Source organism: Dipodomys merriami, unplaced genomic scaffold (assembly GCF_024711535.1).
Source record: "Dipodomys merriami isolate MVZ:Mamm:240054 unplaced genomic scaffold, mDipMer1.0.p SCAF_2, whole genome shotgun sequence".
Taxonomy (NCBI): domain Eukaryota; kingdom Metazoa; phylum Chordata; class Mammalia; order Rodentia; family Heteromyidae; genus Dipodomys; species Dipodomys merriami.
The window spans coordinates 101,103,879-101,122,067 of NW_027203381.1; the positions used below are offsets into that span (position 1 = coordinate 101,103,879).

The window sequence follows — 18,189 nt, forward strand, 5'->3', positions numbered from 1 at the left end:
TCCATAAAATTGTGTGCTGACAGATTGTTTTTGATATTTTAAACAAGTTTCACTGATACACTGAACTTTCATTTTTCATACTTGAGGCTATCAGCAGCTAGCATATGGCACGCATAAGATACAAAACCAAGCAGGGCTCATCTTCACAAGCAAGGCAGCTGGGAAATTTGACAGTTCTTTTCTAAATTACTCATCATGTTTTTAGTTGCTGCTAGGAAAAAATGTGTTGCCCATCTCCAAAATAGATGTTCTTTTTTTATTTTTAAGCATGGGAAGGGCTTCCAATAAAAAAAGTAAGACAGATGGATATAGGAAGCAAAAGATTATTCTTATTTAGGCCCTTTTCTTAGTGTCACTCTCATTGGAAGAGTTTTTCAAATAAACAAACAAATATTTCAGCATTGATCTCTGTGCCCTAGCATACTCCTTTGCTTCTCATACAAAGGATTCTTCTGGGACAGTGGAAAGTCAAAGCCACAGGAAGACTTGGTGTGTTGCTAATTACCAAGTGGGCGTTGATGGGGCTGGGAGAAGCTGATCTACAGTGATTCTTTCTTGAATTCTGAATCTTTAAGTATAGAATCTGCATTGATTCCTACTTTTACTTTAAAAGCTTAGACATAAATACAACCCTCCAAATTTCCTATAGACTTTATATAATTGATGGTTTATATTGGAATGAAAAGCTAGCTTTTCTCTCCTCTCTGGGACTCTATTCTGCAGAATGTTCTTTGTGTTATCTCAGAGGGCATCGGTGTTCAAAAACTTATGTTCAACTCCATTAACACATCTGAATAAATATTCCAGGGAATATTTAATTCATTACTATATTTAAGTTTGCCATTTGACCCTACAACAAAAGTTCCAATGACCATATCTGCTGGCTTTAAATTTACTTAAGGAGTTGGTGCAATGAAAAATGAGCCTAATTTCTTCATCATTCTTCTGTTCCCTGGTAAACCAATAAAATTTTATCTAACATTCAGTTTTCAGAATTAATAGTAGTTGTCACACTTATAGATCTTCAGATTCCTGAACATTGTCAGAAGTCATTCAAGAAAGATCTATGAAATGACAGACTTTCTAAGAATAAGGTATAATGTGTCAAGAAGCTGTGCTTAATTTCCACCCCAAGGGGAATTTAAAAAACCATTTCAAGCAAGAATAAAAACTTGAAATAACTTCTTGAAATGCCTTATCCGTGACATCTCAATTTGCTGCATCTCACATTGTTTGACTCAGTGTACTTTGTTCTTCGTAAAAGGTTCTAAATATATAGAATGTTAATGAACATTGCTTTATGTTCTGAGAACATGTGAAATAGTGTTAGTCAAGTGGTCATTGTGTGTGAGAGTAGGGTTTTTACAAATAAATGTGATTTTTAGCCAGATGCCTCAGGATCACTTCTGTAATCCTACCTACTCAGGAGGTTAATCCTGGAGGATATCAGTTCAAAGCTAGCTAGGCAGATATGCCTATAAGATTCCACTTTCAATTAATCAAAAAAAAAAGTTCAGGTTGATGTATAATTCCAGTGGTTAAGGACAGCAATAAGCAAAGCCAAAAGAGATAGTAGGGACTTGAATTCAAGTCCCAGTATCAACATGAAAAAAAAGTCCTCAAAATTTAAATAATACCAATTGTGATATAAAATGTTTCATTTAATAATTGTGTCTCAAGAAAAAATAGTGTATGTTTCAGTCAATTTTATATGATATATGCATTTTATTAAACTGCAAAATGGTATGGCTGAGAAACTAGAAATAACTCAGGCAGTCTTGGGATATATGACACCTCACAGTTTGGTCCATCTTAACTGAATGTATCCCTGCAACAGCTTTAATAAGTCAGTATATTTCTCTCCATTTTACAGAAGGTAACTGAAAATGAAAATACTGATATTTTAATCAGGGGTGGCTGGAAATAAAATACTAATGAAATGGTAGACTGATCAGAAATTGCATATCACAAATTAAGAAAATGGAAGCCAAAATTTTATTTCTATATTTACTGTCCAGGTATGAACATAATTCACAAGAACAATGACTGTGAATATCACAACTAAATGGGGAAATGTTATATGGGATCAATTCATATCAGATGTCAAAAATGTTAAGCTTTTATATTAAGAAAGGTTTTACAGCTAAATGGGTGAGTTACAAATCCTAAAAACTAATAATTTTTTACATGATTTGTTAATATTTTAAAGGAGAACCACCCTGAATTCTTTTAGCTATTTATACATCCATCTATTCATTTACTTATTAGTAGGTTAAATTAAAGAGAATATAGGAAGAAATTTGAAAACATTTTATCATACAAGTATATATGTATAAACAATTACCAATAAATTTCTGTAAATACAAGCTATGACTCCAGTTTTGTGAATTCAAATGAAAGGACATTATAATTATAAACATTCACTTTTCCTGCCAAAGAATACAGCTTCCTCCTTCTTTTCTCACTATGGGTAAGAACCTACTTACAGTAGCATAAGGCAATCTACTAAATTTTGTTTAAATAGGTATGCAGGTAGCAAGTATTCCAAAGATTAACAAATACTCCTAAAAGGTTGAGAGTTTGAGAAAATACAATAAATTAACTAAGTAAATCAATAGCACCTTAAAATGTTAGTTCATAATGTTTAATCTTCACAAATATTACCAGTAACTTATTTTTAACATGTATAGGAAAAAGGCAAGTATTTTTCTCCTTAAGAGAATGTAGTCAGTTTATAACATTAATCATTCATATATTCTTTACATGAACATTGGTACCTACTGATTGTTATGTAACATAAGTCATTACAAAAATGGTTTAACAAAATGAAAAAGTCAGAAGCTACCTCTACAGCAGACAGTCCCTCAAGTAATATGTTAACATGGGTGAATAAGTATATTTCATCTGCCAGATGCTGCTATGCATGAATTATGATGCATTGTACAAAGTCATGCTGAATGGATAGAAGGATGGCTACTTACCAACAGGGCGAGCTGTAGACATTACAATGGTGTGGTGACAACATAAAAAAGAAATTAAAAAAAAGAAGAAAGAAAAGAAAATTATCAGAATGCATGATGTGTAATGCTACATATAAATATGGACAATAGAGTGATCTCTAGTCTCATAAATCATGTATGACCAGGATGTCTATATTTGATTAAACTGAAAGCTATAAATATAATTCTGAGAAAATAAATATTTTAACTTTTAGTGCTATTAGCATGTTAAGAGATATTTTGAGTAAAGTCTTACCATCACCTCTTATGGTAGTTATTATTACAAAGACCTTGAGTTGAACAGGCTTGTGCTACCTCAGAGTTTAAAACCTGCTGAAGGTAACTATTCAAGTCACAGACTAGCAAATGTCATGTCAATAAAAGAAGGCCTCACTGTCTGATTTAAATAGCAATTGGATTTTAAGCATGGTTAGTCAGAACTATTACAAGGACTACAGGAAAGTGCCTGATTCTGCTTTTCAGTCAGTAATAAGTTAAGATCACATCACTTTTCAACCATGGATACGATGGATGAATATATAACAAATAGGCTGGAACATCCTTCAAGATTTCAACTCAGTATCTCCCTAACTACTGTTAAGCTTTATACTTCTTTTGGCAGAGGCCATGAAACAATGACTGACAGGTTGATTCTTGTCCACACTGAGATGAGCTTTCAAATGTTTGCTCCAACAAATTACTTCTTTAAAAATTATACCATAACTTTCAGCCACTACATCCCTAGTACTAGGCTGCCCTGTTAATGCACAGCAATAGTAGCAGATACACATGGCTTAAAATACTTTCTTTAAAGCATATTTCTTAACGAGTTTAGATAATAAACCACATCACATAGAAGCAATAGAAAATATTGTAAGGGCATGCATTTTATCCAAATAAAAAATCAGATTTATTGGTATTTGAACTTTTATGAAATCTGACATTAAAAATATAAACTTTTTCAACAAACAGGATTATTATCATATCCTAATAGAATAGCCTAATAATGTATCTCCATAGAAGAAGGTATGAATATATTTTTGATTAAAGCTTTTTGAGGATGGTGATGTAGATGGAGCATTGAAGACATGTTTATATGTGATCCTTCATTCAGCATACACATTGAAAGCCAAGCATTGTATAATCTCTGAAAATAACAGTAGAATTGTCTCTCTATAAGAGTCATAGTCCTTTCCAACAGTATTAGACACAATTAAAATAGTCCTGTTTCAAATGTTGCTTGTTTAACAAGTTTCTCCCAAGTGGAGCTGGGTTGTAGCTCAGTGGTAGAGTGACCAGCTCACAAATGTAAGCCCCTGAGATCAAGGCCCAACTACCATAACAACAACAACAACAAAAACAACAACAAAAGAACCTTCTCAAATGAGACTAATCTGAGCATCATGATATATTTTAGTAGAAACTTCACATAAAACTTCCTGTCCTTGTTATATAGTAAAACATTATTCTGAGAAAGCCAGCAGGTGGATGTTTTCAAAATCAGCAAATTAAACTGTGTGTCCCTGCATTAAATGAATGAAAACTGACATGGCCTTTTGGGTCTACTAACCTTGCTTCCAATAAAACAAACTAAATGAGTCTTATACAATACATTTATGTGCATAAGAAAATGAACACAGAAAAAAGTCATATTTTTCCCTATTAATCTCAGTATGAGAAGTCCCAGCTGCTTTTCTCAATGGTTTAAAAAATATTTAAATAATACTCGTCCCTACATCACATTGTCTTATAGAAACTTAAAAAAAAAAACCTTGATTAGTAGGTTACAATAAGAATCAAAATAATCAACCTATATACTATAGGGAACAAGAATTGGAATCCAGCAATAAAGTATGGGTAAAACCATTTAAGGTTTTCTTATTTTTTTGAAAATTGTTCTATACTAAAAATAAACAATGTTTTTGATTTGTTTTGTAAGTTAGATTCAAACATCCATGCTTGGGGAGCATGCTTTGTTCAATGAAATGTTAAACATGAAACTTTCAACAAATGATGAAAACAATTAGCTGGGAAAGATCTTAAAGCAAACAGACTACTTCAAACCTCATTCATCCAAGCATTCAAGTATAAAAAGAACCCTGCTGCTTTTACAAGCAAACAACTCCTCACATTTTCTCACCATGTGTTTAGTCAGCAAATATTTTTCTCTTTTAAAATGGGACATTTCTTGGTTGTTTGTTTTTCCATTCACTTCAGAAACACAGACACATACAAACTGTGGAGTCAATTTGGTAAAAGGACTCATTTTTTGCAAATGACTACCTAGTAAAAAGCAAGCATTTATAAAAACACAAAGCATGTAGGTTAGAGTAAGACTTCATCTTGTCATAGGAGTTACTACAGTTTTTAATCAGATAATTTATATGTATTTAGTTCATATATTATCAGGGTTCTTTTGACTTAATAGGTTTTTAAGCAAGTAGTTTGTCAATTTTGCCTGAATTGTGTGTGCGTGTGTGTGTGTGTGTGTGAGTGTGTGTGTACTGGTACTGGGACTTGAACTGGGGACCTCATGCTCCTGTTTGGCTCTTTCACTTATGGCTGGCACTCCACTATTTGAGCCAAATCTCTACTTCCAGATATTCCCTGGTTAATTCAGCGTAAGTATCTCATGGACTTTTCTGCCTAACTTGGATCCTCAGCTCTTAGACTCCTGAGTAGGTAGGATTATAGTCATGTACCACTGGCATATGTTGCTATGTTGCTATTAAAACAAACTGAAACACACACATGCACACATGCACACAAATGTGTGCATATACAGGTGGGATAGGAATGGAACACACCCAGAAGTTAGAAAGTTCCAATATTTTTGTGGTACAGAGAAAGCCTTTGTTCTATCATTATATGGAGGCAAATGAAACCTAAACTGTAGATCTGGTGAAAATCATTCTCAGTGAAGAAAACACTCAAGAACTTCTTGTATAAGGGTAAAAGTTCTGATTAGGAAGAGATGTAACTCAGAGGTGATGAACACTTGTACCTAACCTTCTGATCCTGAAGGATGACAGGAGGAGACAGAGTCTTGGTGGAAGAAAGACTAAGGACTGAACAGATGAGCAGCATGTCTCTGTTTAAAGTTAGGTGAGTGTAAACAATACCATAGCAACATCTGCTTTAAAGACTAAGTGCTTGCTCACTGTCTACATGATACTGTTTGGAACTGTGGACCATATAACTCAATTCCTCAACATGTTGCAGTAGGATGTTAATTCATTCTATTGCAAGGTGCTAGGGCTTAGTAATGCTTTCTTTCACATGTAAGCAATTTCAGTGAGTTTACAAAATGAACATTATTCCATGATGAAGGAAGTACATTACACCTAGAAAGTGAACGTTATTACAAGAGTACCACTGTTATTTCAATTATTTAGGATCAGTGAACTTCATATATCACTCTGTAAATCAGATGATCAGGATTCTAAAGCTCCTGTGTTTTACACCTATGAAAACATGTTTAAGGTTTTAGGGATTTTTTTCTTTAAAACCGCATTGCTTTTATGAATGCTTAAATAAAAATGACATTTGAAAGGTAACAAACAAAGAACAGAGAACACTAGACCATCTTTGAAATGGATGACATTTAAAAATCAGTAAATAGTTGAACATAGTAAAAATGTCAAACATTAAGGTATACAATTTCTGTTATTAAAATTTACTCTTAGCTAATATGGAGGCTCATGCTTATAATCCTAGCTACACAGGAGGGAACAATCAGAGGATCATGATTTGAAGACAGGCCAGACCAAAAGTTTCAAGAGCCCATCTTAATCAAGAACTGCACATAGTGGTATGTGTGGGAATATAAACAGTAGGACACTGGTTCAGGCCAGCTGGGTAATAAACATGAGATCTTAAGCCCAAAATAACTAAAGCAAAAAGGAGTCAGAGCACGGGTCAAGTAGAGTATATGCCTAGGAAGCACAAAGTTGTGAGTTCAACTTAACCATCTAAGCTATTGTTTACTAAGCAAGACATAATCTTTTGAAAGGGTCATTATCTGGAAGTTTGGAAATCATTTTAGTATAGTAAGTAATATGGAGAACACAAAAATCAAGGTGTTTAATATAATAACAAAATGATACAATCTATTTCTGACCTTCCTTCCTTCTTTCCTAGAAATGCAACAGAGGCTGACCTCAAATTCATGATCATTCTCCTCCAGCCTCCTGAGTCCTGGGATTACAGGTGTACACAAACATATCTGGCTCCTATTATTGTCATTGTAATCCCACTTACCAAATTAAAATGGATTAGTGTCCTGGTTTAATTGCATTTGGACATGTTAAATCTCTTACCTCGGACTGTGAGGGTAGCAGAGGCTTCCACTTTTCCTACCCGATTCTCAGCAATGCACATATAGGTTCCTTCATCTGTACTCAGGGCCTTCTTAATTCTCAGAGTGTAGTCATCTTTGATGTCATACCTGTGTACAAATGAGCTGCCTTTAGAAAACAGCATTGGTCCCTACAGGTAACAATTCATTTATAGATAGGTATTCATCTTCATTTTTCTTTTATCATATAAATTTCCCACAGCATAATATGCATAGAACTTTTAGTCACAAAATTACAATTGCAGTTATTGCTATTAAGATTAATTTCATACCTGATCTGTAGCTGCTTATATGATTTATATGTGAATACAATATATATACAATATATATATATATATATATACAATATATATATTTCTGAAAACTATTGGAGACATAAATATAAGAAAAATAAGACACACTACAGTTTTTTGGGCTGACTTATCCTTCATTTGTTTATATCTCGCTAGTTTAATGATGCTTTGATTTGTTCTTGTTTCTATGGGACTAGGAATTAACCATGGCCTCACACACTATAGAGAAGCAGTCTACTTCTTGAGTCATACCACAAACACAGATGGTTTGCATTTTAGGCATCTTGACACAAAAAAAAGAAAATATATTAAGAGAAAATTTTGTCTTGATTGCAGGCATATTGACTAAATGTGTATAAATTAAAAGAATGAAAGAAACTCAAGTATTTTCAATTAATTGCTGAAAGATCAAGATTTGAAATGAGTTTTTAGAAATGCACATTTTCAGCTCCTTCATGAGCATTATTGATTGTTTACATCTGTAGAATAAAAGATTGTTTCAACAAAGGACTTTTATCTTAATTTTTCTTTTTTGATGAGTCTGTATTCTTTACCTTATCTATGGTGCATTCACATGCACATCGGGAGTGGGGGCACAGAAAAATAGAGAAGTCCAGCAGTGGAGCATACTGGCTACACTGGACATTGATGAAATTAACTATGCATTTTGTGGGTAGGGAGGGAAGAGGAAGAGAATGGGAGAAAAATGAGGGAGCAGATGACACTATGAGAAAGGATATGTACTTACTACCTGAGGCATGTAAAGTTATCCCACTGTATATCACTTCTAAAACAAAAATAAATTAAAATGAAGGTTGTTTAAAAAATTCTGAAATAGTAAAATGAAATTTAATACATCCTTGCATAAGAACATACTCTTGTTAGAGACTATGAAGTTCTATTTGCATAAACATAGCTGTGGAGTTATTAGTTTTGCTTCCTCTTAAATGATCTTTCCTCTTGATTTTAATGATGATGATGATGATGATGATGATCATCATCATCATCTGTTTTTCATTTCAACCTCACATTTTTGAAATAGCTATCGGTGGATCCCTTCTCTCTCTCATACATTGCACTGTTCCATGTTTCAATGTGCTATTTTAATTGATTCGGTCTGCTGGAGACTAGCTGAGGCGTTCTGTTGGTTTTAGGACAAATTTTTAGAATTGCACTTAAACATAATTCCATGTACCCTACTTCTAGATTTAGCTGAAAGAATAACACAGCTTAACAACTTTACTATAAGAACTAATAATAGATCTACCTTTCACATCCTGTCATAACAAAAAGCAATGTTTCTAGGGATCAGGCTTGTAATCCTAGCTACTCAGGAGTCAGACATCTGAGGATGGTGGTTCAAAGTCAGCCTGGGTAGAAATGTCTGTGAGATTCTTATCTCAAATTATCCATCAAAACTCCAGAAACAGAGCTGTGACAGAGCACCTGACCTTGAGTGAAAAAACTAAAAAAGTTAACAAAATGACAGGTAATGAAAACTATGATGACTACGTGCTTGTAACTCATTGATATATACATGATTGCCTGCTCAACTTGTTGGCTCTTCATTTTAATAAGGCAGAGATCTTGTCTACTCCCTCAGTTCTAATATCCATACTCTCAAACACAGAGCTTTTAAGACCTAGTTGCAGTGAATGGCCAATTTTTAATCACAGCCTCTTTTTATGCTTATAATGGTGAGCGAGGTACTTAAAGTCTCTTGGTCTCCATTTCATTATTAACAAAATGGTGCTAGGAACATCTCTCTCAACAGACATATGGGGTTTGAATAAATTGTTAGATACACTGTACTTAAGACTGGAACAAAGAGAGTACATCTCATTTTGCCTATTTATTGCATTTACTAGTAACTCAAATAATATTTGTTGAACATGTACTGTCTTCCTTGTTTCCTGCTTCTATGAAGGCCAATTTAATGTAGTGGTTTTAAGGTTTCTGATTGTCTTTCTTTTTTAAAATTTATTTATTTTTTATTAATAAGTTTTTTATTGTGAAAATACCGTACAGAAGGGTTACAATTACATGAGCAAAGAAATGAGTACATTCTTATCAAGCATTGTATTATGGACTATATTTACAAGGTAGGAAAATTACTAAGTTAAGATTCATAAGAGGGTAACATACATAGAAACATTTTCTAATCGATTTTGTTAATAAAAAGTGAAAAATTGTGATTTTTGTGTGCCTTAAAATTTTTGCTGAGGGCTGGGAAGTTAGCTCAGTGGTAGAGTGCTTGTTTTGCATGCATGAGGTCCTGGGTTCAATTCCTCAGCACCACATAAGCAGAAGAGGCTGGAAGTGGCGCTGTGGTTCAAGTGGTAGAGCATTAGCCTTGAGCTGAAGAGCTGAGGGACAACACCCAGGCCCAGAGTTCAGCCCCCACAACTGACCAAAAAAAATTTGCTGAGATATAATATCTATCAAAAATAAATATTCCCTACATTTAGTCTAGTTCTGCTGACATATTTTGCTAGAAGATAAAGGAAGACAATTTTCAGTTTATCTACAACTACCTAAGCTCCTGACTAGTTTTGTCAGTGGTGGTTATTATTTGACCGAGTCTCTTTCCTATTCTAAAAACCAAGACAAAAACTAGCTCATATACAAATATGCTCAAGGTTAGTATTCTACCCCTTGAACCACAGCTCCACTTCTGTTGTTTTGGTGTTATTACAAGGGAGAAAGTCCTATGGATTTTCCTGTTGAGGCTGGCTTCAAACTGGAATGTTCAGATTTCAGCCTCTCAGGAGACGCCAGGCGTGAGTCACCAGTGCACAGTTTGTGCATCAATCTCAATACAATTGTACATCATAAAATGGCAAACACCTACTGTTTCTTGCAACATCATTGAACCAATGTGCCAGTCTCCTATTTGAACCTTGATTGTAACCCTAACAAATGTAGGAGACTTGAGCACATTGGGGAATTTATATGAGAGTTCATACAAGCCTTAGGGCTAGGGAAATGATAGAATAATAACTCAATCATATTGACTCTTACCTATAAAACCTCAAGGAATATGAAAATTGCTTTAAAGAATTATATTTAGCTAACTTCATAACACAGAAAATAATCATTTGGCTCATTAGAAATTTCACATTTTGTCAAAGGCAAACCATGACCTATCTCCTTCTCAGGACCACACAAGGACACAGTTATAAGAGAAACAAGTTTTCAGGAGTATCCACCACTGTGTCACATTTTCCCTCAGATAATAAATGATTTTCTCAAATTATGTGTCAAACAAGCAGCTATGTTGAATATTTCTCTAAGCCTCCGAAAACATGCCCTTAACGTGTACGTTTTGCTCGGGATAAACTAGTATAAACCTAATAATGATGTTATTTAGCTTTTATACCATTCCACTGGATAACTAGAGAGATAACTGATTTTTCCCCTGAAAGATAATACTGACAGAGTGATATGTGAAAAGTGATGACTTATGATTCCTTACGCTTAAAGGAATCTAAGCAACAACATGGCTTAGTAGGAGGTTCTATAATACAGAGCTTGGTGGAAAATGTTTATTTTGCCTCAAAATTTTGAAGAAGATGTTCCCATTGTTGTCTGATGAAAGGGCAATAAACCTCTTAATACATTTCCTTTTCTAATAGAGATTGACACAACTTTCCATTTCACGTATGTTTTTGTTGCTCTGCATATATATGCATTGAGTAACTATATTATTTATATATGGGTGGCTAATTCAGGACTTTGAAAATATTACAAATGAACTTCATCTATATATTTGTCAATGTTACTCTAAAATCAGCTCTAATTCTAGGAGGTTCTTAAGTGATTTCTTTTTACTAATAATACATTGTTAAGAGTGGTTCCTTTATTATTAAAGATATGTAAATATTGCTCTCCATTGCTGCTAGCGTTCTTTAATTAGCCCAGAATGAATTTAAGCAACTAGAGCAAATTTTGGTAGAAAACAGCTGCCTTGTGACATGGTAAAAAGTTAAGTATGAACAACATGTAGGGAGTATTGCTGACTTTAATTAAAAACAAGTGGAGAAAAAACAAGAAGGAAAAAACATTTGTGATAAGGCCATTCTAATAGAAGTCGGGTGGTTTGTATCGTGCAATCTGCCAATCTTGCATGCTATATAGATGTAGTCATTGCTGCCAGGTTTGATTAATGACAGTTGAACAATCGTGTGCTGCTAGTTCCTACAATGGAGGTACCTTATTTCTTCGGATATGAAACATTGCTGAAAAATGCAACTCAATCAGATTTGGCCCCTGGACAACTGGTACTATCACCAATGTACCGTGAATTGAGATTGATTGGTAACCAGCTGTGACAAAGTGGGCAAAGAAGATCTGTGTTCTGTGGGTGTTTATTTTGTGCAAGAAGAAAAAAAAAACGGAAAACAGAATTGAATTGTGTCAAAACCATTACCATCTGTTCAATTAAGTAATAAACAAAACAAAGTAAATTTTACTTTAATATTTAAAACAACAGTTTGCATGCAAGGTTCTGTTTGTGTGTGCTCTTAGATTTGTTGAATAATTCTAAAAGTGTCTAAAAAGAGAAATTTAATTATTCATTAAATTCTGAAATAATTTCCAACTTACTTTAAATAAAATAACTTATTTTATTTCTTCCTTATACTTAATGGATGGAGTTTCACAAACTGGAATTTGAACATGCTTTCTCAGAGTCCGTAGACCTCATCAACTTGTTTGAATTATAGGAGGATACTCCAAAACTTCCAAATGGTAACTCTCATCTCAAAGGTACCTTTGTTTTGCATAGAGAGAAATGTATTTTCCAGCACTTTTAGTTATTACAATCACTTAATACTATATAAGATTTCTGGTTGCAATTCTAGACAAGGGTTTTTACATTAGGACAAATTTCATTAAGCATTTGTTTTATTAAATATTAAGATGGCCAATAGTGAAAACTATAAGATGAACCAGGAAACATTTAATATCTATGCAAGTTTATGTTTCTTTGCATTTAAGGAGACCTGTAAGATTTGTTTTCAATTATTTTCTCCATTAAACTCATATGAAGATTACACTAGACTTTTTCACTTTTTCAGAAAATAAAAATCTGTAATAATTTGACTCCCACAATCCTATAACATGATGAAAATTTTATTGTGGTACTTCATACAAAAAGCATCTCAAATGCAATTACATCAATTTTAAAGATACAAATACTCTATTAATTTTATAGAATCTTTTATTCACATTTATGACATGTCTATCAAACTAAACATTACGGTGCCATTTTATGGACGTGAAGGAAGAGATATTTAGAATTTAGAGTGTGTTTTCAGATGCTAAAACAAAGGATCATTTTAGTGATTCTTAATTTTAGCCAAGGCACTCATCTATAATACATAAACCTTTCGGGAAGATAGTGAGATTTTTTTTAGCCTCTTTCACTCTTGACAGCCAAAAATAGGAAAAGTTGTTTAATTTTCTTAAAATAATCTCTGCTCATCTTTCTTCAAATAAAATCCTTCCACAGGCACTACTTGAAACTGTTATAAGTGCATACTCATGCATGCACTTCTAACAAGCAAAATCTCATGTGAGTGTGTTAATCTGTAGTATATACCCTAAAGGCATGCTTTATTATGTTTGAAGTCTAGGCACCGGAAATGAATCCACAAGCCTTTTATTTGCTTACCAAAGATCTCATCATTTTATATATTCCACAGCCCTCTGAGACTATGGTCTTCTTTTTAAGAAAATTATATTGAAATACATTTAAAATGTAGGTAAAAAGATAAACAAAAGTAGGTTTTGGTTGATAGTTTGGGTGAATTAGTCTATGTATTCATTTAGGAATCTGGTCACAAGCAATAATTGTCATAAAATTCATTGGGAAGATGAACAAAAATAAAATCTTGGTAGAAGAGACATGTGAAGACATAGTAAGAGGCAAGGTTGTCCCTGAACTACGCTTGCTGTAGTATTCTGGAAACTCTCCACAAATGCAGTAGAAATTCAGATGTGACAGTATTGTTATCCTGTCTAGAACTAACCAGTGTTTTTATCAGCTTCTCTCTTCTACACCCATGCCAGTTCTATCCTCAGTCCTATGAACCCCTCTCCAGTTGTCTCCTCTTCCATACCTTCACTTTCCATTATTTCAGTTGTGATTTGCCTTCGCCTGATCATATTCATATTTGCTGTGAGTTTCAGAATGATCAAAACACACACACACACACACACACACACACACAACACTGCCTGCTCATGTAATTATAAAAGGTTATTTTGTTATTGTTTATTGTTGTTAATCTTGTACTGTGTCTAAATCATAAATTAAATGTACCATTGATACATTTGTATAGAAAAATTACAGTATGTGTCAGATTAGGATTCAGGCTTCTATTGAGGAGTCTCAGAATATAATCTCTCACAGATAAAGAGGGATCGTGATACAAGCTCCCCTTTAGCACAGCTGCGTTTTCAAGTGAAAATAAACAGAAAAAAAAAGATGTTTAAAAGTCACCGTAACAGGAGAGCAATAGTTGACAAAGTACAGATTTCAGTTTACAGGATAACTAGGCCAAAAAGAGTAGGCCTTGAACTATGGTCAAGGATCCTGGGTACTGACCCTATGGGAACCAGAGCATCTCTCTAGAACTTAGGCAATTAAAGCAAAGCACAGCTGGAATATTTCAGAGAGGCCAAAGCATCCTGACCATGTGAAAGCAAAACTCCCTACAAGTTTCAACCACAACAGACTGTGGTTTTCTCTTGAATCCCTTGTCTCTCTATCTTCTACTAATATGGCAGACATGACAACTCCATCAGAGTTTAATTCTCTTGGCAAATGTGTGGCCAACTGTAAAGATCTCAGCCTGTTGCCCTTGGACCCTGCCCAAGTGCTCATCTTCTTCTGTTATCTTTATTCTCCTATTTTTCAGGTCCTGCACAGAGTAAGTCATTTCTTCTAATATAACCTTTCAAAGGATTTTTGTGACCACCTGTAAAGAGTCTTCACTGTACTGTATAAACCACCAGTTAGTTCCCTGATTTGTAAAAATGCCTTTACCTCGGACTTCAGTAGATATTACCCTTGATACTTTACATGAAATCTGGCTTTTTCCTGAGGGTTTGCCCTGCACTCTCCCAGACATTTGAGATAATCTCAATGTCTGACACAGAGGAGCTATTCAATACATTTTTAAATTAAGTTCTTAGCCTGTCTCAAATAAAATAAGAAAGCATAACAAAATAATCTGATTTCACTGAAGTCATGTCATCTAGCTTTCAAATAGAATCTACAATGCCTCCCTCCTTAAGATAATTAATAGGATAATTTATGGTATCTACTCATGGGGCTGTTGGAAATTTTACAGTAAAAATGCAAAAATACCACAATTAAGCAAAGCATGTTGGAACAAATAAAGTCATGGAATCAGGTTCAATTATCCTTCCACTTTGAAATAATTATCTCATTGGCTTAAGTTCTTTCAAGATAATTTGGTTTTGCATTAAGGCTAGAAATTGCAATATCAAATGTGTAAAAGGGAATAGATCTCACAGTCAGGTATTTAGTTAGCAATTAACCTTAACTTTAAGTCCTTTTACAAAAAGACTTTGGGGATTAAGTAGACAGAAATCCACAGAATTCATAGCTCGTAAAGTGTTCTAATAGCAGATCACATTCTTGGACCCTCTGAGACTAGAGTATCTGGATGGATCTGTGCCATAAGAAACTAACACACGTTTGTGTTAAATTGGATTTCTGAAACGGTAAGTGGCCTCACTAACTTTATGGGACAAACTCTTAGGAAGTATCCTTTGTCAATGTTCAAACTGAGCAACAGCTGAACTGTAGCAAGAAATGTGTTGAATTTGGTGTATGCTCGAGGAAACTGAAAAGGCTCTTTTTAAAAAAATTTTGCCACAGGAAGATTTTCGTAAAATATGACTTGAAATAATTTAGGACAAGGGGCTGGGAAGGTGGCTTGGTGGTAGAGTGCTTGCCTTGCATGCATGAGGCCCGGGGTTCGATTCCTCAGAACCATATAAGCAGGAAAAGCTGGAAGTGGCACTGTGGATCAAGTGGTAGAGCACTAGCCTTGAGCTGAAGAGCTGAGGGGCAGTGCCCAGGCCCAGAATTCAGGCCCCCTGACCGGCAAAAAAAAAAAATTAGGACTTTACCATGATAAAGAAGTGAGGGATGCTTCTACTCATCATTAAATGTGCCTCATAACCTGTGGGTAGGCAGATCCACTTGAAAAAGAAGGCTTACACATCCATCTAATTAAAGTCAACCTGATTAATTAAATCAGATCCTCCACTATTTAATAAGGAAGAAGTATAAGGAGTAATTCTTTATATATATTCTAGAAAGCATGCAAAATATAGACTCATCTGAAGTCATTAGGGAATAAAAGGGTTTTCATTTTTAATTAACTGATGACATGTAGATGTTGAATCCAATCATGCTATTATTTGTCCATCTCACCTGGGGTAACCTTTGGAGGAAGTAAGAAAAGATTATTACATTACAAACATGTTCCATTGAAATATATTCTATTATTTTGCCCTAATTTTAAAAGCAATAGCAAAGTAAGAAACATTTAATTGAGGAATGCTTCGATTCAGCTTCTCATGACATTAGGTTTTCTTTCATTGAGCATTATTGACATTTTGGGCCTGAATATTCATTGCAGGAGAATTACTCTCTGTAGGAGTTTTGTTGTTGTTGTTTGTCATGAGGCCTGAACTCTGGGCCTGGGTGCTGTCCCTGGGCTCTTCAGCTCAAGGCTAGCACTCTACCACTTGAGCCACAGCACCACTTCCAGCTTTTTCTGCTTATGTGGTACTGAGGAATTGAACTCGGGGCCTCATGCAAGCACTCTACCACTGAGCCACCTTCCCAGCCCCTCTGTAGGAGTTTTGTATACAATGCAGGATGTCCAGCCAGCAGGACTCTGGCATCCATCCTCTAGATTTGAGGAACTCTTATTCAAAAATTAATCCAGATACTGTAAAATATACAATTGTCAATTCCCCGAATCGAGACACCACTGTATTCAAATGCATAACTAGCAAACATCAGATATTGGAAAGAGAGTTAGGAAACTGTGATTGAAAATAAATATAGCAAAGAAATCTGATCAAATAGAAAACTAGAAAATTATAATACTGATACACTCAGTATCATTTTCTATCACGATATGTATTAATTCAAGAACCAAAATTACAACATCAAAAATCAACAGTGCTCCAGATCCACAATGGAAAATGAGAATAGCATTTAACATTAAAGAGTCAGGATTTTAGGCTTGATCACCCTGTGGACCCATGGCCTTGAATAAGATGCTCCATATATCTAAGCTTCCAGATTTTTCCTTTACTGAAGGAAAGAACTCTTTTTTTTTTGGTCAGTTGTAAGGTTTGAACTCGGCCTGGGCACTGTCCCTCAGCTCTTCAGCTCTACCACTTGAGTTACAGTGCCACTTCTGGTTTTCTGGTGGTTTATTGGAGATAAGAGTTTCATGGACTTTCTTGCCTGGGCTGGCTTTGAACTGCAATCCTCTGATCTCAGCCTACTGAGTAGCTAGGATTATAGTCGTGAGCCACCCGTGCTAGCAAACTCATTCTTGAAGGCTGTTGAGAACATTAGAACATTATAAGCTCAGTGAGCTTTGGAGCTGCTATGTTTTAAATCAAATCTCTCTACTACTTAAATTGGTCCTTTAGATTTTGTATTTGTAAACTAGTGATGATAAAAATACTAGCTATATGAAGCAATTAAATAAGTTACATGGAGAGCACTTATAAACATCAGTTATTAGTATTATAATACGTTTAAGAAGCATATTTTTATATTTTAGCATCTTTAAAATTAAGAAAGCATCTTACCACTGAAGATGTATCATAATTAATCTGGCAATATTTTTCTTCTTTAATGCAGAATAAAAAAGCACTTTTGGATCTCATAGTCAATTCTCTGTTGAATTCAGTGATATTAGTTCCCATTATCTGATTAAAACTGACTAGAATAAGAAATGAGTCTTCTGACTTTTTTGTTATTATGGCACAATGCCTTTCATTCATTCTCCTAAATTATAAACATCAGCATTAGTTTATATTTCTCTTTTCTCATTAGCCCAAACATACAATTAATTACCAGTTTTTAAGATGTTTTTCTTTGGATTGAAACTAACATTAATATCTACGTTACTATTTTCACAGAAAACACCTGAATGTCTACTTTTCTAACAGCCGCCTATGAGTTGTGCCTGTCTCTAAACTTCCTCTGTTCCCTATCCATAAATATAATAAATATATTTCTAAATATAGGGACAAATACCTTTCAATTTAATGTGCTCAGTGAACCCATATTACCTACAAATAGCTTAAACTCTTCAGTTGGAATTTAAGCTTTCATATTAGAGCCTTATCTATCTAACATTCTTGAACTGAATGGATCCTCCTCGATTCTCCACTCAAAATAAACCATAGGGTAATAGTTTATGTTCTCTAAAGCTTTTCCATCTGGCTTCAACCTCCTGAAATAGTTTAA

The 18,189-nt window shown here is 34.4% G+C and overlaps 1 protein-coding gene across 13 annotated transcripts in view; it reads right to left on the reverse strand.

Annotated features, from left to right (window-relative positions):
• The window catches only part of Robo2 (roundabout guidance receptor 2), a 1,450,478-nt gene that overhangs the window by 116,566 nt on the left and 1,315,723 nt on the right, over positions 1–18,189 (reverse strand). For 9 of the 13 annotated variants that reach the window (XM_070030464.1, XM_070030462.1, XM_070030461.1 and 6 more), the window contains 2 exons: positions 7,319–7,446; positions 2,982–2,993 (listed from right to left, as the gene is read on the reverse strand). In XM_070030464.1, coding sequence (XP_069886565.1) covers positions 2,982–2,993; positions 7,319–7,446 — 140 coding nt within the window. The remainder of the gene's footprint in view (positions 1–2,981; positions 2,994–7,318; positions 7,447–18,189) is intronic. The other 4 variants (XM_070030463.1, XM_070030472.1, XM_070030468.1 and 1 more) reach the window with 1 other exon arrangement.